The 22,952-nt window shown below is 37.2% G+C and overlaps 1 protein-coding gene across 2 annotated transcripts in view; it reads right to left on the bottom strand.

Moving 5' to 3' along the window:
* na (sodium leak channel non-selective protein na) overlaps positions 1 to 22,952 on the bottom strand; it is a 120,407-nt gene that overhangs the window by 60,295 nt on the left and 37,160 nt on the right. Inside the window, exons 5-12 of one of the 2 annotated variants that reach the window (XM_083115503.1) lie at positions 20,665 to 20,881; positions 18,330 to 18,461; positions 15,608 to 15,753; positions 10,615 to 10,862; positions 8,566 to 8,787; positions 5,756 to 5,923; positions 4,527 to 4,718; positions 2,830 to 2,967 (exon numbers count right to left, since the gene is read on the bottom strand). In XM_083115503.1, the coding sequence (XP_082971629.1) occupies positions 2,830 to 2,967; positions 4,527 to 4,718; positions 5,756 to 5,923; positions 8,566 to 8,787; positions 10,615 to 10,862; positions 15,608 to 15,753; positions 18,330 to 18,461; positions 20,665 to 20,881 (1,463 nt within the window). Of the gene's footprint in view, positions 1 to 2,829; positions 2,968 to 4,526; positions 4,719 to 5,755; positions 5,924 to 8,565; positions 8,788 to 10,614; positions 10,863 to 15,607; positions 15,754 to 18,329; positions 18,462 to 20,664; positions 20,882 to 22,952 lie in introns of those variants that run through there. The other variant, XM_083115501.1, reaches the window with a different exon arrangement.

Here is a 22,952-nt window from a genome sequence, read left to right as displayed (position 1 = left end):
ACTTTATATAATATTTTGATCTTCACTGCAACATAGTTTGTCTGCTAATGAAAAAATGAACGTTCCTATTTTGATCTAGAATATACCAAACAAAAACATATCCTGTAAGGTAGACACCTCTATTCCCACTGTGGAACATTGAAACCCCATATATATAACAACCCATATCAAGCTCATTAACAGCTAAGAACTAAATTAAATTAAGTTTTCCTGGAGAAAAATTCATATTTTTTCATTATCGATTTTAATTACTTTAATCTAGATTAATGTCAAATGAAAACCTTAAAAGTGTCATAAAATGTTTAATATTTATGCTTTTGTGATGAGATTTGGTGGTGCTGTTGCTCGTACTTTACTTTCTCTCCAATAGGTGGTAGAAGAGTGTTGGTGACCAGTTGTCGTTGAAGGAGCAGTTTCAAGATGGCCACTACACTAACAACATGTACCAAGGAAGAACAGCATTCTATGATCAGATTTTTGATGAGTGAGGGTATTAATCCTCTGGATATTCATCGTAGAATGAAGATGCAGTATGCTGAAGCTTGTGTGTCACAGCAACAGGTATATGAGTGGAGTAGGAAATTCAGAAGTGGTGTGACATCTGTTGCAGATGCTCCTTGCCCAGGCCAAGCATCTGCCGGTAAGGTCATGCTGACCATTTTCTGGGACCAACACGGCGTTATTCTGGAGCACTACATGCCTAGGGGACACACAGTAACTAGTGCTTCATATTGTGATCTCATGAAGAACCATCTGAAACCTGCAATAAGGTCAAAGCGACGTGGACTGCTGTCGTCAGGTGTCATTTTGCAGCATGACAATGATAAGCCACATACTGCTCGAATGACTGTTGCGACACTTAAGGACTTGCATTTTGAGTGCCTGCTACATCCTCCTTACTCCCCAGATTTTGCCCCAAGTGGTTACCACTTGTTTGGACCACTTAAAGAGGCCCTAAGAGGACAGAAGTTCCGTTCTGATGATGAGATGGTGCATACGTGGTTATGCAGAAAACCAAAATACTTTCTCTTTCTGGAGCATAGAAGCACTTTGTAAACGATGGGAAACTTGCACTCAACGTGGAGTGGATTATGTAGAAAAATGATAACCATTTGTTTCACTTCCACTGATACATATATTTTTACAGCACTTTTAAGGATTTCATTTGACTCACCATCGTACATTCCAAGTATCTCTTCATAAATCGGTCAAAATATACAGAATAGAAGTCAAAAAACGTTTCATTTTTATCACAAGTTAACTTGGGCTGTATGTAATTACTAATTCTAATCAAAAGATATATCCTAGTGATAAGATTTATATTCAAGGGTGATATGTGTTAGGTGAAAAATATGTAATAAACACTGTATTTTATTTACATGGATATTTCATTTATGGATAAATAAACTTGTTGTCGTAACTAAGAAATAATTCATTGTGTACACTGAACATTGGTCATGTCAGATTTTGAAAATTCCTCGTCAGATATGGAATTCACAATGCTTGATTCTTGTAGTAAGTTATTATCTAGTTCCCGGTCAGTAACTGGGTCATCAGAATCACTCAAAAACAACACTTTTAAGCAGATTAACCAGGAGATTCCCACCAGGACACAAGGTTTCCAATTTTGATGCAGACCCAATATTATGAGGACAAGTGGGGAGCTACTTGAAAATAAATCATACTGGACTCTGGTCTAGATAGCCTGAAAACAGCAGTGAAGGGATTCAGTACAGTGAGTACATGGCACCCATCAAAACAACCACTGATTAAGTCTTGAATGAAACTAAATAGTAATGAAATGGTCCAAGAAAATAAAAATTCACAAGTAGAAGGCTGAGAAATTTAAATTCATAGCACAACATGGTTGTATTCTCTTTTTAATAACCGAGGCACATAGTGGTTCGGATTCCACTTTAAACTGTAGGTCCAGTCCCGATTAACCTTACTGTGCATAAAGTGGACTTAATCAATCAATCTTCTTAATAACCCGTGGCTCTACAGCCCGTAAGTGCCTCGGCCTATCTCCCGAGTGGCTCTACAGCCCGTAAGGGCCTCGGCCTATCTCCTCCCACAATCCTACTTAGAGGTGTGGAGATCTTCAACTGGTTATGGGGTGACGTGGGGTCAGCACATCGAACCCTCAGCCGTTATAGGAGATTTCAGAGACCGGATTACGCTACTCACTCGTAGCTCCCCAATTTCCTCACGATGGTGGGTTGCCACCGATCCTATACACAGGCCAAAAAACCAGACTGAACCCAGGTGGACTAGAACACCCCAAAGCACAGCACCTTCGACCGCACGGCACGGAGGAGGACAAATATATATTAATTAATTCATTTTTTTTTGTGAAAAATTACTTTTGTTGACTCATTTCAGGCTGAGCCAATACCACTATGAACTAACACCAATGCCAATATTATTGCTGATTTCCACCAATCCTCCAGTTTGAAAAATTCTAAAATTTAAAGTTCAATAAACATTGAATACTATTAGTCCGTAAGTATCTCACTCCAAATATAAACATCAATTATCCAAGTGTTTTGTTTTAGGAATTCAAGAATTACATCAGGATATTAAAATAAATCTTATGTAATTATTGTAATTACAAAACCCAGTTTGTCACACAAAACTGGTGCAAAATTAAAAGAACTTCAAATCTTGCATGCAATGAAACCCCTGATTTTAAGTTACCAGATATTATATTTTCCCACATTATACACAAAATCATTATGGTTCTAAAAATGATAAAAAAAAGTATCTTGTCTTGGTCACCCGAAAAACATAAAATCGAAAATCCATGCATAGTCTGTTAGAAGTACTTACAAGTGTAACAAAGAGATGATACAAGATAAAATACACTGCAACAATTGGTGCAATTGCTTCTGGAGTTCTGTGCATTGTTTCATCCATGACCTCCACCCATGCCTCCTGTGTCAGAATTTGGAACATAGACATGAATGCCTGCATGTACAAAAAATAAATGCAAATCAACATCACAGAACATAGAAACACATTGGAATAGAAGAGAACAATACAAATTCATGTACATAATTAGACACTGCCAATATATCTTGATAAGTGTCTGATATATTATTATTAATGTACAACAATTTATCAGATAATACAAATGTCCCCTCAGATTTAAAACGAAGTACAATGAATCTGATGGAAATGGTTTTCATAATTTCTCACTTTTGAGGCACAAAATACCATGAAGGGGATAACACACCTTAACCATATTATGTAAGCTCCACTAAGTTGAAAATTAAAAAAAAAAAAGTTTAATGGTCTGTAACCCAGGTGGGTAAAGGTAAAAAAAGGTAAAGTATAGGGGGTGTGGGGGTAATGCCCCACACTTTCTTGATTCGGTCATGAGTGGGGGTGATGTGATCAGCATCACGCCCCTGACCACCTTTATCCCCAAGGGTTTCCCCCGGTCAGAGAAAAATAAAATTTGCACCACAGTGAGACCTCTTGACGCTTAACACTATATAAAAATTTTGTGAAGGTGTCTTTTCAAATAAGAAAGTTTCTTAAGATGAAACTTACCCAAAACTAGCCCTTTTTTAATACTGAATAAAACATGTGGAATAGGGAACTGAAGAAACTGCAAGACTGAAAGTAGTTATAAATACAGTTAAAATGTAGATTTATTAAAAATTTATATTAATTGAATTGTTGTTTTCAGTCCACTTTATGCACAGAAAGGCTAATCGGGACTGGACCTACAGTTTAAAGTGGGATCCGAACCACTGTGCCATGTGCCTCCACCAGGTATCGAACCCGGGACTCCTTGATTACAAGGCAACGACGTTACCACTACGCCATCGGGAAGGTCAAAAATGTATATTAAATATGAAGCTGTGTGTTAAATGTAGACACAGGACATCAAAGTCGTGAACGGCTTTAAAATTTGAATGAAAATGTTCAAAGTATTGTCATTATGTTCAGATTAATGGTTGTACTTTTGATATGTTAACATATCCGATTCAATTTACTATTTTACCACTATAGGTGTGTTTATCTTGTTTTATTCATCATGACACATGCAGCAACATGTAATCTTCTTTTTTATTTATCATGACACATGCAGCAACATGTAACTACTGTAATTATTAATGTGTTAATACTGTAATCATACAAAATGTTTAATACCACTACAACAATTACATCATCATTGTCTTCATCATCCAGAGTATAAGTTCTCAGATTTTACATGTTCTAAAATAATACATTCAATCCCAACAGAGCAAAATGTTATGAAGTTCTCCTGCATTTTATGTTGCAAGTTTCTCACCTTGGTCCTGAAAAATCTAAAGTAGAGATTCCCCTGTATTTAGTTACTTGAGGATAAGAGAATGTAAACTTGGTTCAGGCACTAGTCAAAAAAACATGGCTAAGTGTTATCGACAATTAATAGTGACAAAATCTGAACAAAAAAGTAACAGAGAGTAAAGCACTACTAATCTATTGAAATCAACTACCGTAAAACACAATTATTAAACCAAGTTAATACTAACCTCTGGGAAACTTTCAAACTTCGTAAAGTTTTCCATAAAGCAGAATAATTGCATGGAAATACTGGAGGATATAATCAACAAGCACATGGTGAAAATGATAAGGCTCCCCAGCTTCTTTCCTGGACCAAATATTTTATAAACAAAATCTTCTAACATTGGTGAAGCTTTTATGAGCCGTACAATCCGTAACACCTAAAACAAACGTAAATTTAATAATCATAAACTTTCAACAACATATTATAAACTTGTTAAAAATAACACAAAACACACAGACATCATGATAAAAGACACTTTAAGAGTTTGTCCAAGCTTTCGATTCCATCTCGGAATCATCACCAAGGCTGGTCGAGAGATGGAGAAGGGGACGCGGTTGAGGTTCCACTGGCGATACTCACTGTGTCTGCCGAAAATGTCGTCGTGGTCTTACAGTATTGGTAAGGTCTTGTTTGTTGAAATTTATGGCTGAGGGAGATGGGTTTTTAAGTTTGACTGTGTTATACCATGATAAATAAGGATTTCCACATAAATTGTCGTTGATTTGAGTTGTTGTTTTAAGTCCACTTTATGCACAGATAGACTAATCAGGATGACCTACAGTTTAAAGTGGGATTCGAACCAATGTGCAATGTGCCTCAACTGGGTGTTGAACCTGGAACCCCTTGATTACAAGGCGACACGTTACCTATATGCCATCGGGGAGGCCCAAATTGTTGTTGAGATAGTTTGTTTATGCTTTTAAGCATGTGTACACCTTCCTTAACATCCCATTCTACAGAACATGTGTACTTCATGCTATCAAACATGTCTGAAAACTCACAACACCTAAGTGCAAGGTGTAGTCATGGCGGTCCAGTCGGAAGGGCATCCAGGAGACACTGGCTCAATGTAGGGGTGAACGATCTTAGGTGGGAATTTCTCAGACCATATCCCTACACAAGATAGCTCTGGAGCTCACTCAATAATATGGTGTTGAATGTTGAATTGGTGTTTTTAAGTCCACTTTATGCACAGTAAGGCTAATCGGGACTGGACCTACAGTTTAAAGTGGGATCCGAACCACTTGTGCCTCCACCGGTTATCGAACCCGGGACCCCTTGATTACAAGGCAATGACGCTACCACTGCGCCATGGGGGAGGCCCGCTCAATAATATGGGAGAGGAAGGTTTACCTTTATCTTTCTTAATGCACATACATACATGCATGCATATAAAAACACCATAAAACTAACCTGAAAATATGTAAATCCAGACAGATACAGCTGTGGAAGAATATGTAATGTAGTTCCAACTGCAAGCAAAAGCTCAAATTTATGAATGGAGTGTTTGAAATATCCTCTAAAACCCAAACACCAAATCTTAAATAAGGCTTCCATATCCAAAAATATAGTAAAACCAATCTGAAAAGAAATTGCAGAGAAAGACTGTTATTGCAATTAAATAAATTCCAATTAGTCTTTAAAAATCTTCTCAGACTACATGCAGACAATATACTATACTCTACTCACTAAGTTTGAAAATAATTTCTGTACAAATTTCAACTGCATCATTCAATTAGAATATATTTCTATATGCAAAGGGAAGTCAGTAAAAATGTCAAATATAACTATAAAAATTTGCTACAATTGATACATACCCTAAAATGTTTGCAGAATGTCTGTAGTCACAGTACTAGATGAAGGACACACAATCAAAAACATAAAAGTTTTAAAAATTCAAAGGCGACTGAAAAAGAAACATTGTTGAGGCTTGATGTATCGCCACTTTGAGGAATAGTTGAAAAAAATGATATATACATTAAAAGAAAAATAGTTAAAAAAGCTTAATATACATCACTTCCATCCCTAAAATAAAATGGAAGGTAGAATAGGTGATTCTAGTTGTCAGTAATTGAAATGTGAAGTAAATTCAAAAGCAACAATGTAAAAAGCATCTGGACATTTATGGTTAACTGGCAACTTGAAAATGTAACTGTTATTATTTCATTGTTATGCCTTTGTTGATGATTATTTGCACTTCATTGCTTATGTAACTCTTGAATTCTCCTTGATGGCCTAGAAATCAGGTAGTCAGGGTTTGATACCTGCAGGAAGCAATTAGTGGTTTGTATCCTGTTTTAAACATAGGTCCAGTCCCAATTAGCCTATCTGTGCATAAAGTGGTCTTCATGATTGATTGATTTGCTTTATTTTACTTCACTTTTTGTGCCACTTTTGGCTAATTTGCAAATATCAGGATGAGTGATGATATGATGAAATTGATGAATGGACACTCACAAACATCCATGTCCAGGCTGGGATTCAAACCCAGGACCCCTGGTGTCGTAGCACGATGTGCTTACCACTCCACCACGGGGGCCAGCTAAAGTGGACTTAACAAAATGAAACTCAAACTCATGTAACTCTTGAAAAAGACACATGTGAAATTATGTCGACACACTGAGTAATAGTTTTAGTCACTCCAAAGAAAAAAAGTATAGTTTTTTTTAGTGAAATATATATCCCCTTATTTCTCAATATAATTCTCACCAATCTAAATTAGCTGAAGTCTGTTGAAGATCAAGATATGCCAAGTAGCTTGTCATTGGTCAACTTATTATTTTGGCAATACAAATTCTTTAAAATTTACCAATTATCCAGGTAATTTTAAAATTAACTTCTAAATCATCCTGTGGCACTTTAACAGACTAATAAATAAGTTTTAAGGGTTCAACTGCACATGCTATTCAGGAGAATCAAGTTAACACAACACTGTTTACAATAAATGAACAAAAAAAATCTATAAAATATTTTATGTTGAATATCTTTATCAAACAGGCTTAAGATAAAAATGGACATTATTTTCATTGCTAAATCCTGACACTTGATTTTCCCTGACAGGTTTTAGCCAGGCAGGGGCCAGAGGGCCTAAAGCACCCCTGGAACTGTCATCAGCGCCCCCTGGCACTGTCATCGGCCCCCTTGACATTAGGTAAAACTATTTTGTATAATTTGTTTGCAGTGAAGAGTGAAATTTAGACAGCTCACAACTTTAAGGATATATCCACAGAACATGAACAGCAGCTATTACATTCGCTCATCTTGTTTATGAGCTGAAGTCTAAGTAGCTGCAAGTATTTAGAAGATTATCTAGACTTTGCAAGTTCTTTCATGTGGGAGCTTCTTTATCTGTACTTTCGTTGCCCCTGTTGTGGCCTCCATTTTATACAGAGATCTGTGACTGTCATCATGCAAATTTCTTTCACATCTGCATCAAAGGTCAAAAGCTCCCAAGTTTTGGGAAGGGGAGTTAATTGCTTCAGCCGGGGGTGGAATGTACTGTGTGATATATATATCTGTATCATCTAAAGCAGTATGGAGTGTGTAAGGGATGATTTCAGTACCAGTAAATTAACACTTGAAGAGATATTTTAAGAGATGTAGAAAAATGTAGCATTTGTGTGATATTTATAAATTTTATGTAACGTAATGACCCCTCCCCCCACACATAATTTACCTCCATTTAATACTGTTAAGTTTTTAAAAATGGAATTGGTTTACAAAGCCCCTTGACCTGTGAGCCCCCTGGAGATCAACTCTAGCTACGGGCCTGGTTTTAGGGTGTATTATCAAATTTCCTGACTTTCCAAGACTTCTAGTCACAGGTTGATTTCCCTGATTTTCTATGATTTCAGGCCAGTGCTAACCCTAATCTAGCATACTTATCGATGTACTACCACATATTGTCATCTTTCAAAACTACTAGCATTACCAGCTGTTTCGTAACTCCTTGTGCCCTATGAACTGACGTTTCCTCCTATTGTAATTTTTACTACAACCAATCCAAGTCTCCAAGTTATTGTTCAAATTGGCCTTCCCATCACATGGAGCGTCCCAGAATGCATTATCTTAAGGCTTATCTTCATATCTAAAAACTTATTTTTACTGTTACAAACAACTAGTGAAACCCCCAAAAAGCTTTGATAGGTGATAGTTCTTCCACACAATCAAAAGATTAAGAAAAAATAACAAATCACTTTAAATGTAGTGCATTTGTTACATACCTCAATATAATAATATTTTTCAGAAAACACTTCTCGTGGTCTACCATCATGCTTAAAATGCATTGTAGCTGTAACTACCCCATTAGCAAGAATAACAGCCATTACTAAAAGCCTAAACGATGCTGACCGAAGTATCTGATGGCAAAACTTTGGAGCCAGACCTCCATGCTTGTTTTCATCTACAGTCACTAACTTCCAGCCTGAATCATTGCCAGTCAATATCTGAAATACAAAGAAGTATAAATAAATAATAAAAGTGATTATTACATTAACTTTTAATGGTATTTCTGGCACATATTTAGTAGTAGTAATTTTATCAGGGATGTTAAATCTGATGTTAGGCAGGGTCATAGACATCCGGAAGGAGGGGCAAGGGGGGCTGCACCCCCCTGGAAAATGAAGGTCCACTTAAAAAGTATATATTTCATACATTATTTCATTTCAGTCACAGTAATTTATGTTAATTATTATAAGGGTGTTGAAGGAACATGATAATTTCAGACTAAAGCAGCGTTTTTTGAGGGTGAATCACTATTATGGGGAAAATATGCCTCCTTTGCCCTCCTGGAAAAAATTACCTTGCTTGCCCCTCCCTGGAAAAAATCCTGCGGACGTCCATGGGCAGGGTACCAGATGGTTTGATTTTTCTTTGTCTTTTTCCTCTCCTGTTTTTCTTTCTTTCTTCGAGTTTTACTTACACTGTCTTTTATATGTAACAGGAATGGGAATGATTAAGTGGTACCTTATTTGCCAATATACTGTAGGTGTATTAGTGTATTCATTTATTGGTAAAATTACCAATATTTGTTTCCAGATCATAGTCCATAACCTCCTGCACAATCCTGCCATTTTGTGATTACTGGCATGAATATAAATACATATTTTATACATGGTGGTTTTATGAAGTAAATATGCTGGCTTGGTGATCAAACATATTAAGTGGTTGACTTTCAATCTACCCAACTAAGTTTCCAGGTTTAATTCCTGACCTGAGCATGGGTATTCTTTGCGAGTGCCCTCTTCATCAATTTCATTTATCATCACTCATCCTAATCAGCATGCAATATTAATTGGACAATATCTATTGTCTAGTACTTTAAACTATACAATGGACAATGGATATTTACAATTAATATTGCTTGCTAATATAGAACATTGTCACTAGCATTATCAGAGAATTACTCAAACTCATTGTCATGATTAGCCAAAAGTGACAGAGCATGGGCGTCGCCAGAAATTTTTGCAGGGGGGGTCAGGCAAATGATAAAAGTTCAATAGTATAAAAATAATAAGTATTATTACCACGGTTATAAATGTTATTATATAATAATACAAATACATATTATAAACTAACGAAAATAAATTTTATTCGGAATAATAATTATTATTATTATGTAAATGGAGAGACTCAATAAACTAAATGAGTGAATACCAGCACAACTATTTTCCATTATTTCTATTGCATTTTATGCAGTTAGTATTTGAAGTGAATTTTGATATTAACTGCACGTCTCGTTCAAGAAAGGCTTTAAATGTTAGGGGAATTTTCTTTTTCATAAAGTTTGTTGTGTGACCTTTCACCTACAACTGTAATTATTAGAATTTTGAAAACTGTGGAACCATTTGTTCTTTGGATGAAATGGTGCAATATAACCTTACTCCTGTATTTTTCACTCAATGTTTTCGATCCAATGCATTTTTACTTTCATTATTCTGTTCGAATACAAACATAATGAACTTTATTTCTGTTCTTAACAATAAGAGTAACAAACTTTCGGCTTTCTTGTATCTTTAAATGAAAAAAGTCAATTTCCATGGGGGGGGGGGTCCACCAACCTGTTCGACCCCCCTCCCAATGCCCATGGCAGAGAGCAATGTTAAACAACAAAACAAAAGTACAAATATAAAGTAAACATGTAAATGTTTAGGTTCTTTATGCAGTATTTGTGAACATTTATGAAATATTTAATTGAAAGTCAAAAATGAAACTCTTTTCTATTAAACAAAAGGAAAAGAGTAGATGCTAGAATGCCATTAGTTTTTACATACCTGTGATGTCGAACGGCTCGTTATATGTCCACGTACACCCCACATCTGGTAGAACTGCACCCTAATTTCATTAAACGTTTCTGTAATAACAGCAATGAAAACATTCTTGACTAGCCAGGCTAGGAAAAATATCATAGTACTGAAATAGAAAGCAGCCCTCCACCCAGGAAGACTATCAATGGCTCGGTACATAATGAACACCCATCCTTCTTGGGATGCTGCTTGGTAGACAGTAAACACACTGGTAGCTGAAAGAAAAAACACAAGAAATTAGTTTCAAAACCAAATCCTTGTGTTGGAAACTCTTACTTAATATTTAAATAATATTTATAATTAATTTTGGTGAGCTGCAAAACACACTAAAATCATTCTAAATGCCCTGGTATATGTTTTGAAAGGAATAGTCCATTTTACTTGGGTATTTGGATGGTTGTTTTTGTGTTATATTATGTCACTTTTCTGCCAGTTTTGGCTAAATGATGAGGTTAAGTGATTATTGTATGAAACTGATGAAGAGACATTGCCAAGCAGGGACTCGAACCTGAGAACTTTAGTGGCAAGACTTAAAGGTGACCACTTACCCGGCCATCAAGCTGGTTGTATTTGGATGATGAATAACTGGTTGGAATTTTAAATGAACCTCAGGACTGTACAGGTATGTCCACCATATTACTGTGATCATGAAATATAATTTCTCATAAAATTTACTACTTGAGTAGTGTAACACTCCATTAAAATACATACATTCACTCCACTTATCTGAACACATAGTTTATTTAAACAGCATATTTTATAAATAAAAGACTATAAGCACAATTGTAATGTTCTGGACTCTATGAACAGTGTATGAATATATATATATATTGAAATAAATAAAGCACATTTTAATATAATGGAGAATTTACATGAAATTTTTAGATACCAAAAAAATATCGATGTAACATTTACCCCCATTAATAACCATACTGATACAGAGCAGAAATCCAGTATCATATAATATTACTAACAATAGTTACATACCCTTCAGGGATGTCGGAACTTATTTTGGAGTGAGGGGGGGACAGGTTTTCAAATCTATCAACCAGTTTTCTTACAATCTCATCCCCATATATATATATAAAAATAAATATACTTATTGAATATATGAATATCCACAGTGCTGAAGCCTCATAAGAGATAATAAAAGGCCCAGAGACCTCTATTACGGAATATTTTATTACTTATAATTCCATTAAACGGAACTTTATACTTGAAAACTGGAATTTTAGGTCTTACGATAATTACAGCAAATTTCCACCCCTGCCTGGTACTCGATCTTCGCATGCAGTTAAACATGATGGTATTGAGGAATTCCTTTAATGATTAGTAACATAACTAAAAATGCACTACTTAAGGAAATCCATGTTTCTGAAGCTTTCTGATCGATGTGTTAAAAAGAAAGTTGCCCGTGGCCGTCTTCTCATTTACCATTTCATCATTTTATAAATTTTAGTATAATTTTAACAAAAACGTCGCATACTAAAGAAGAATTACATGAATGAAGGAGTTAAAAGGAAATAATTTAATTATAGATTTTACTTCACTTTTCTACCATTTTTGGCTGATCGCGAAGGCAGTCAATGAGATTGGAGCAATATGGTATCTTTTATTATTGGCAAGTGCTATATTTTTCATATTTGAACATATAAAATATTTCCGATTCTAAAATAGCGTAACAAAACGATTCTTTCACCTTTAACTGATATTTTCAGATATTTTCAAATCCAAGACTGCTATTCAGAGATTAAGATTAAGAAATGAAACTATCACTAATTTTAGAGTATTTTTAGGCTAAGTTTTGCAACGAAGGCTTTCAACTATAATGTATGTTTGGAGAGGGCCAAGGTGTCAAATATGGGCAAGTCGCCACGCTACTTCTTTAAAATTAGTTATTTTGATCTGTAATTATCGTAGCAGCTAGGTACTTGGTATTGCGTTTGAATTAAATCAGTCTGGGCTTTACATGTCTTTTCAGATCAATGGCCCGGCACCGTCTTAGATGTTTCAGATTTGAGAGAAGAACTTAAGACTGAAGGCGATCCTCCCCACCCAACTACCTTCCAACCCCGAGAAGTCTAAGATATCGATCATGCCTCGATCTTGCCACCTAAAACTAACCTCCCAACATAAAAATAAATCCCCCGTGTACATAAGAATGAATGGTGTTACCTCTCTCTGAGGTCTAAAACTAAGCCACCTAAACATGACGTTAAAAATAAAACGGTAAACTTTTAATAAATCTAAATGACCAAGAAATAAAAGTTCCTCCCTTCCCCCGAGAGGAGGTGGTTCATACATTCCAAAGTTTGCAGCGTTAAAGCCCGAAAGGACAGAGAACTGATGGTGTATCGGAACGATACTTGTGTCTCTAGTCTCGTCTTTTTATGTCCTTTCACACAGAAAATATAAATTAGTAAAGAAAACGTAATGAGAGAAGTAAAACTTACCAATCTCTTGATTCTATATCAGGCGACTAATTGCAGTGCACTGATGCGCGATCTTGCAGTCGGTCTACTTTCTGCAAATGATTTAAATGTATATAAACTATATATGCACAGTTATATCACTTGGTGTGGAAGGAAATTCAAACTCATCACTACAATTTGCAGAGTAAATGCCGAAACATGCCTTCTGCAGTTATTCTACTCTGACCAAGTCTAAATTTGGAAAGGGAAGGGGATATTAGCCTAGGCTTGAATTTCCAAGAACTTACAAGGTGCACCTTTTCTCATGGCCGATGAACTTTTTGACAGCAAGGGGTCTCTAAGGAAAGCTCGTGTTCGGAAAGTGCACCAGAAGATTTAAAGTTAAGCTGTCCTCTGTGCCCCTCCCCGGTGCATTGTTATATGCAAGTGCACTTGTAGGTACAAAACCTGGCAGGCTTCAAAGCAAAACTGGTAACAGAAGCAGCGAATTCCTAGGGGGATACTTGATTTGCAGAGACCTAACTGCTTCTTGAGTGCACGTTCACAAATCTAGTGCAAAACTATTTTTCCAAATATTCTTCACAACCAAGATAAGTTGAAATACATGTAGTCTCATTTTTTAGGGTGTGACTGGGGAGAGAGGGAGCGAAAAGACAATCTTGCCCGTCCTCTGTGGCTTCTTAACATCAAGCAATACTGATAGCACTTGTGTGAAGAGGCGAAACAACCAAGGGAGGAATTTTCATTTCTTGGCCATTTAGATTTATTAAAAGTTTACTGTTTGTTTTAAATGTCTTGTTCAGGGCTGATGGCTTAATTTTAGACCTCAGAGAGAGGTAACGCCATTCATTCTTATGTTCACATGTGATTTTGTTTTTTAACCCGTGCTAATAGCACAGTGCCATGTAGGCACATTAAGGGATGTGGGGGTAGGGCCCCACACTTTTTCGATCTCGGATATTTTGAAGGTGATGTGATCAGCAGCATGCTCTGGCTGCATTTACCCCCAGGGTTGCCCCCAGGTACCCATTCATTTTAGGCTGGGTGAGCCCAGGAGCCACTTTTTGCGGGGATAAGGCCGGAAATATTTCGACCTTAGATCACCCACCACAGAAATCAAACCCGAGTCCCTGCGTGGCAGTTGCATGCCCTACCCACTAGACCACCACGTCGTCTCGCATTCATCTCGAATTTCTTCCCACCTTCACCTTTTTATCTAGAAGGCTCAAGATCCACCTGCCTCCCTGGTTCGGAGCCCTTGCATCCATGGAAGATAGTTGCAGATGGAAAGAAGAGATTTAAAATGAGGCTCCTTGGTTTGAGTTGCTGTTTTAAGTCCACTTTATGCACAGTAAGGCTAATCGGGACTGGACCTACAGTTTAAAGTGGGATCCGAACCACTTGTGCCTCCACCGGGTATCGAACCCGGGACCCCTCGATTACAAGGCAATGACGCTACCACTGCGCCATGGGGGAGGCCCAAAATGAGGCTCCTCTCTGCCCCCTTCCCATCGAAGTATGTGGGGTTTATTGTTTCACATCGACCCCATCTGTCCGTAAAATCGAAGCGGCAAATTTCTAAGGGGATAATTCCAACTATTTGCGGAGATGTGGCTGCGATTCTTATCTGCACATGGATCTTTCTGTCACGTACTTCTTACTGGTATCGAAACTTGAGTCCACGTTCATTTAACTAGTGCAAAAATATTTATTCCAATTTTAACAAAACGAAACACAAGTTGGAAAAATATAGTCTCATTTTTAGCCTGCGACCGGGGGGGGGGGGATACTATTTTGCCCACCCCTCCTTGATGATGAGTAGGGGGGCAAGTCCACGCCCCCTCGGTTCCGACGTCCCTGATACCCTTAACAATATAAATCACTGTATTGTAACCCAGATTATTCGTAAGAAAAAGTTCACAGATGTACAATAGTACTGATTGACCACCATATTTGAACAGTCATGGACAATTCTGGGTTGTAATGATCCTATTGAAAATCAATAGAGTTGTTACAACTCAGAAGTGTCCGTGACTGTATCTTTGGTTTGAAAGCAGTGGTTCTAGTGATGCATGTTTGAAACACGGGGAAGTATGCAGTTTACATATTTTTCAAGGGAACAGATTTGGCACTAGTGTAGAGATTACCGAGTACACATTACAAGGCTGAAACTACAAGCAAGCATTGTACAGTCACGAGAAAATTGCATCATTATGGAAACACTAGAGAACACTCTAAAAATCTAGATAATTTATATTCCTGTTTGACAGGCATGCCCGGTACATATTAACCTTGCAAGGTTGTTTTTCACAGTAGGGCATACGTTTAAGGAAATTCAGTATGATTTTCAAAAAGTCCGTAACAGCAATTTACTCCCCACTGTACAATGCCAATCTCTAGTTGTACCATTGTTCAGTTTCTAATTTCCTCATAAAAGACTGAATGAAACTAAGGCAAATATGCACCTCCTATCCCAGGAGATTTTACTTTTCAAAAGTTCATATATTTCGTCATGAACTGACACTTACCAAATTCATCAAAACCATTGAATCCCATGTTGTATCTCGGCAAATCAAGTTTTAGGCATCTCATTCTAGGGGGACACTGGTAACCCGAATCAGACTCGATTGAGCAAAATGTATCAGGGATAGCAAGATTATTAATTGTTATACGGCTGAAACAAAATTTACAACTCATTAGTCAGGAATAACGAATACAAGCAATAGAAGTCATGACTGGTAAAGTGAAAAACACATCCAAATAAACAAAAACTCAATATGCTGACCAAGGCAGAATTTATTTTATTATAAAACATAAAACTAAACATTACGTTTCAACCTTCTAGCAAGGTCTTCTTCAGACTCTGTACCAAATACAAGGTTGAAACGTAATGTTTAGTTTGATGTTTTATAATAAAATAAATTCTGCCTTCATCAGCATATTGAGTTTTTGATTATCATGGAAACAAGGCTTAATGGTGTTATAATCCAAATAAATACTTGTACTTTTCTCAATGTATGTTTTAAATCAAAACACATACTGTATAATAAATGAGACGTGGTAGTAGATAAATACCAAGAAAATAGTACTCGCTTTTTCCGTGAAACTGTTTTATTTGTAGTTCTATTAATTTTAGTGGCCACTGCCACCATCCTCGTTGGAACTTGTTGCACTGTTGCTTGGCATGCTTCTATTGTTCTTAGTTCCCTGTTGTCAACTGTCCATCTGCGTCCGTGTTGTCTGCTATTCCCCGGCGTTAACTATTGTAGTAGGGGAATCCAAGTGTGGTGTGCCTGTCCGCTTTCGATGTTTAGCTCATGCAGGAAGTGCAGTATGGTTTGAGTTTCCTTGATTTTGGTGTCTATGAGAGAGTGCGCTGTGTGCTTGACACGTATCTTCTGGATTTTATGGCTATTGTATTTGATGTACTTAGCAAGACCAGTAATGGGTCCATCAGATCCATCAATGAAAGAATCCCACACTACCTATCTAATGCAAAAAAGCTCAACCCGCTACTGGTCTTGCTAAGCACATCAAATACAATAGCCATAAAATCCAAAAGGTACATGTCAAGTACACAGCGCAGTCTCTCATAGACACCAAAATCAAGGAAATGCAAACCATAATGCACTTCCTGCATGAGCTAAACATCGAAAGCAGACAGGCACACCACACTTGGATCTACTACAATAGTTAACGCTGGGGAATAGCAGACGACACGGACACAGACAGACGGTTGACAACAGCACACTTAACGGTGCCAGGAAACTAAGAACAATAGAAGCATGCCAAGCAACAGCGCAACAAGTTCCAATGAGGATGGTGGCATTGACCACTGAAATTAATACAACTACAAATAAAACAGTTTCACGTAAAAAGTGAGTACTATTTTCTTGGTATCAAAAACACATACTTGCAAAATTCGAATGCGCCTATGTGAATACTGTTTGTAAGCTATCAAACCATGAGAGCAAGTCATGTGAAAACATCAGAAATCTGTCTATCATTATAGAATAGATTGTATACAGCAGCTATTATTAAGTGGCCATGGTGGCTCAGTCGGTAACGTGTCTGACTGCCATGCTAAAGGTCCCGAGTTGAATCCCCTTCCGGTTCAAATCCAGGAACTTTTCAAACGTTGGAAGCGGCCCCGGCACCCACCCAGCATCGAATGACATGGATATCTGGGGGAAACCCTGGGGGGGGGGGTTAAAGGCAGTCAGGGGCGTGATGCTGATCACATCTACCCCACTCACGACCGGATCAAGAAAGTGTGGGGCGTTACCCCCACACCCCCTATACGCCTTCATGGTGTGGTGCTAAGCACAGGGGAGCACTTTACCTTGTTTACAGCAGCTATTATTGACAAAACATCCGCAAGGCTGCAATGTTAATTGAGGAAGTTTCAAAATGCCATTTGTCATTTTAAAACTGGCAGCTCAACTATACACTTGCACCAGTCAACACCAGTGGTCTCTTACCCTCTGGTAGCCTATGGTAGATTTCACACCAAAGTTACATGTGCCATATATATCGTGTTGGCGATATATCATCATGATATTTAGCAATATATATTGTGTTTGCGATATATTGTCACGATAATTGGCAATATATATTGTGTCGGCGATATATTGTCATGATATTCTGTGATATAGGTATATTGTGTCGGATATATCATCACAATATTTGACGATATATATCATGAAGAAGATATATCACCAATATCATTATACGGAAAAAATATAATTTGCATCGTCTCGTGATGATAATTTCCGATAACGTTCATCCGTAGTCAGCACTAAGGCCATTTTGCATGCGTCACATTATACGAGCCTCAGCCTCTTACCATAACTAAAATAGATGTGTGTCTGAGGACTAAAATATTCTTACCTGGGTTAAAAGCTGAGGCTGTAAAGGGGCACTCAGCACATATAAGGACAAAACACACACAGCCCTACAGAAGATTATACTGGCCGTAGGTCCGGATGCCAGAGCCTCGTTAGTCTGCAAAATGCAGTCCAGGGTGTCCTATGTGGAAGTGAGGTTGACATTTGGGTGTACTACATGGAAGTGAGGTTGACAATTGGGTGTACTACATGGAAGGGCCACCCCTTACACCCAAAAAGGTGGAAAAGCTGTGTCAAATAATTATAATCAAACTGAAATACAATACAACGTCCTCATCAACAGAAAGAAGGGATCTGTAATGTATCCAATAGATACACCAAATAAAAAACAGTAAACACTTACTCTGCAGGACCTGTCTCATTCAAAACACAATGATTTTTAAGTTCCCCGAAAAACTGAACGCCAAGCAAGCCATATAATGACATGAAGAATAAGAAAAATAATGTAACATTGTATATTTGTTGACTGGAACGCCTGAAAAAAGGAAAAGGTAAAAATGAATCACCAAGAATAAAGCACAAAATATGTACACTTATTAATATTATGAATGCACTTATGATCATAAGAAACGATCATTTGATGATAATTTTGTAGTCGAAGTTTTGGACCTGAAGAAGAGAACAGTAGATTCTTGAAACGTCGTTTTGCAAATAACATACTCATAAAACGTAAGTACCATTTTTTGTGTTTTTTGAATATTTTTCAAAGACGTGTTATATTGCTATTGTGAGTAATTCGCACATTCATGAGATCATTTGAGTAGTACATTTACAAAATTCCATCACTGCTTGTTTCTGAAGTCTACATTTTCTGGGACTACAAGCAAGCAAGCTCTATTAGATCATCTGCAACGCTAACTACCTTGAATTTTTAGGATGAGTCTGTATTTACATTATGTTTCTACTTCTATTTCAACTGTTACAAATAACGCTGGTTGAGATCCAAAACACAAAAGACAGACATACAAGGTGACACTATGCTATTGGGGGAAAACCGATGTTTACTCAATCATATATTAACAGTTGTACTCAAGAGATGGGACAGATTAACTGGCAGCACAAGAATTTCTGGTGTGGATAGACCACTGGATGGCAGCACACGCTGGGCGATTGTGAACACCTAGCAGTAGAATCAGTCAAATATCAAGCAGATGCTTCCTTCCTCTCTCAATCTGCATGTTCTCCTTCCTGATGATGACTCTGAGAAAGCTTTGAAAGCTGGGAACTGCTGTACCTTTTAATTTTCTGGCTACATGGCAAGTCAGATTTCACCATGATTGTTCCAGCACATGGTGCAAGAAGTTACTTTTTTTAACTGAAATTATCCTGTGAATTGTTACTAAGAAAATGTTAAACAATAAGTTATTGTAAAAATCTTACAGGTCAAGAAATTTGATTTGTTTCCATGGAAATGGTAAACAACATTTTCATTTTTATGCATAAATAATATGAAATTTTCTGATCCAAGGAGTTCTTCCTAATTAGAAATTTGGGTTTGCAAAAGTGCCGTAAGAAACAACAAGGCCAGAGACAAGAAATTTTTCGAAGATTAGAAGAACGGTTTGGTACTGAAACGTCATTGAAACCCAAGTGTATGCGTGCAGACCACATTTAAGCTGATTAAACAATATTGACGCATATCTGTGAATGACAGTGAATGCTGATTATTATTGTATGCCTTTGGACAAAGTTAAGGCAGCCTACAAGTGCAAAAGACGGAGCATCCCCATCCCTAGTGTCATTTTTCTGCAAGATAATGCAAGACCTAATACCGCAGCTTTAACTCAAGAAAAAAACAGTCCAAATGCACTGGACTGCATGGAATCATCCTCCCTATACTCCTGATCTCTCATCCTGTAATTATCATTTGATTGGACCACTTAAGGGGGCATTGGGAGGTCAACATTTCAAGAGCAATGAATGTAATTGGCTTCAGCACCAACCACTGACATTCAATGACACTAGTATTAAAAAATCAATCCGGTGGCAAAAGTGTGTTGATTGTAGTACAACATATACAGAAAAATGACCCATTTGTATTTTTGCAATATTTTCATGTAATAAAAAGTTAGAGCAAAATTCCGATTTAGATTTGACTGACCCTAGTACAGGGTGTTCATTAAGTCAAGGTACCATTTCAAAAAACATTACTACAACATGCTTGAACAGTACCTTCTTCCTCAGTTGGAGGAATTCCAGCCAACCATAATTTTTCAACAACCTCATTGGTCAAAGGATGTTCGAGGTCTTCTGGATACGCATTTCCCTGGCAGGTGGATAGGCCATGATGGACCTATTCCCTGGCCACCATGCTGTCCTGATATCACACCCTTGGATTTCTTTTTCTGGGGGTATGTCAAAGATTGTGTTTACCGTACTCCTGTTCCAGATGTTGCTACTCTTCGAAGAAGAATAACGGAGTATATCCTAACTGTTACTGGTGATATGCTGGGGTGTGTATGGGCAGAAGTGAATTATCGCCTTGATGTTCTGAGAGCATCTAGAGGGGCGCACATTGAGGTGTATGGCATATAAACGTGGAGAGTTGTAGCTAATTTTGCAATCAACAGCATTGTTCCATTGCATGTAATTTCCGAGCTGTTTTTTTGTAATGGTACCGGTACTTTATGAACACCCTGTATATTCTCTCATTTCTAATTGACTGAAATCACACTTACTTGAAAATTTGATTAATTCGAGATTTTGGCATGGAAAATTTGAGGAAAACTCGAATAAAGCGAATCATTATTAAAGGTCTCGGAGCTCTCATGATGGGCAAAGGGGATGACTCTTCGACCATCTTCAACATTTCAAACATCTGAAGGATAACAGAGACCCACAGGAAAAACACCATGCTGGCATCAAACTGGCACCAGTGATCTTTCAGATACGGCACTTCTCCCTGTAAAAACAGATTGCATCTTATCACACAAAAAGTATAATGTAGAACTCTAAAATCAAAACAGTTATAAGAAAATTACAGCTCATTAATTAATCAATAGTTATTGGAAAGAGTAACATGCAACGGAAAACTTGACAAGCATGAAAAACTTCATACCAAGAACAGGCATTTTTGCAAAACACTAGAGATGAAATAATACCACTTTGACTTCATACTGGGGCCACTGCCGAGACACTTACCTATTCAACTTGAAATAAATCTGCATGTGTATATTTTGTGGTAAATAGCTCTGCCAGCTTGTTAGCAATGCACTGTAACCACTTGGATCTGCCTGACATTTCTTACATTTTCTTCCCACAGAACGACAAACTCTTAATTCCTGATACAGGTAATTAAATGCAGAGGTTATCAATAGAGATACTTGAAAATTGTAATAATTCGAAGTATTTTAAGATACAGTAAAACCTGTCTATCCTGGTACATGATGGTTCCAAGCAAAATTTTCCGTCTTAACAGTTTTCCTTCTTATACAGGGTTGACTTTAAATACAGTATAGAGCGCTGCAGGAAATAATGGAAAGACAGATTTACATTGTGCATTACTTATAATGTAGAGTACTAATGCATGTACGTACATGAATAAAAATGCGATACAGTTGCAATAAGCATAGCAGAGATTACAATTATGTAACTACACAACATGTTGGTACACTTTTTACAGTATTGTAAGAACGTACAGTACGTACTTGTGTATCTTTTCGAACCCGGGACCCCTGGCGTCGTAGCATGATGTGCATAGAGGGAAAGAGAAAGATTGAAAGATGGAATAACAGAGGTGAAGAAAGACTGAGATAAAAGTGAAGAAAAAAGAAAGAAACAAAGAGAGATAACAAGAAAAATAGAAAGATGATGAAAGAACAGAGGAGAAATAGACAAAGAAAGGTGGAGAAAGAGGGCAAGAGATGAAAGAAAGAAACGGAATCGTAACAGCTATGACTATTGCAGCACATTCTGTCATATCGACAATGTTACCGATAAGCGAGTGGCAACAGAGGCGTGTTCCACTTACAGTATTGCATTGTTTTCTTGCGAGCGAAAAAAATAAAGGAAGAAATGTTTGTCTTACTGAGAATAAAAACATCTCGTTGGTCTTTAAATGGTGTTCCGTTTCCGCGTTAAGGAGGTTTCCGCCCTAAGCAGGTCATTTTCAGGTATAAAATCAGTCCATTCTGGGGCCTTTTCTTTCCGTATTTACAGGTTTCCTTCTTATAGAGGTTCCGGGATATGCAGCTTTTACTGTATAAGTTTTCTTTTGGAACTATATCATAATTTGATTGATTGATTTATTTCATGCACGTTGATTTTCTGCCACTTTTGGCTAATCACAAAGATCAGGATGAGTGATGATATGGTGAAATTGATGAAGGACACTCACAAAGAACACCCATGCCCAGACTGGGAAACAAACCCAGTGCTGTGCTAACCACTCTGCTACAGAGGTTGGCAAACCATAACATAAAAATCTACCAGAGTTGGAGATAATCATTTAATCACCAACTCCACTTCTCTCCACAATCCTGTTGCTAAAATAATAAAAAAATAAATTAAGCAGTTTGCATAATTTCTAAAATATTTCACTCAGTGAAAGAGTCACGTGATATTTTTGCAGACTTCACAACAAGACATTCTGACTCTGGGAAAGCATCAGCTGGTATTGGAGTGATTAAATTCCAACCGTGGTATTGACTCAGCCCTACAAAACACATTTAGTAAAATTTAAAATGAAATACAATGAGCCATTGACCTTTGTATCACTTTATTAATCCTTACCATGACAGTGTTCTCACTCAGAATTTTTTCAAATGTTACCACAGAGTACAGTAAATTACCTGCTTTGTCACATCATTAACCCTTTATAAACTTGGTAATATTCTGGCCAAAGTTTATGATTTTCTAACATTCATGGTATGATAAAAAGAAAAGTGGACTGGAAGAAGGATGGAGTACCACAAATGAAAAGTTTATTAGGTCGTTTGTAGTAGTAACTATAAGTTAACTGGGGAGA

The sequence above is a fragment of the Lepisma saccharinum genome, chromosome 30 (assembly GCF_977018435.1).
Source record: "Lepisma saccharinum chromosome 30, izLepSacc3.1, whole genome shotgun sequence".
NCBI classification, from domain to species: Eukaryota; Metazoa; Arthropoda; class Insecta; order Zygentoma; family Lepismatidae; genus Lepisma; species Lepisma saccharinum.
The sequence above is the reverse complement of the archived record's forward strand: the minus strand, read 5'-3'. Positions and strand labels throughout refer to the sequence as shown.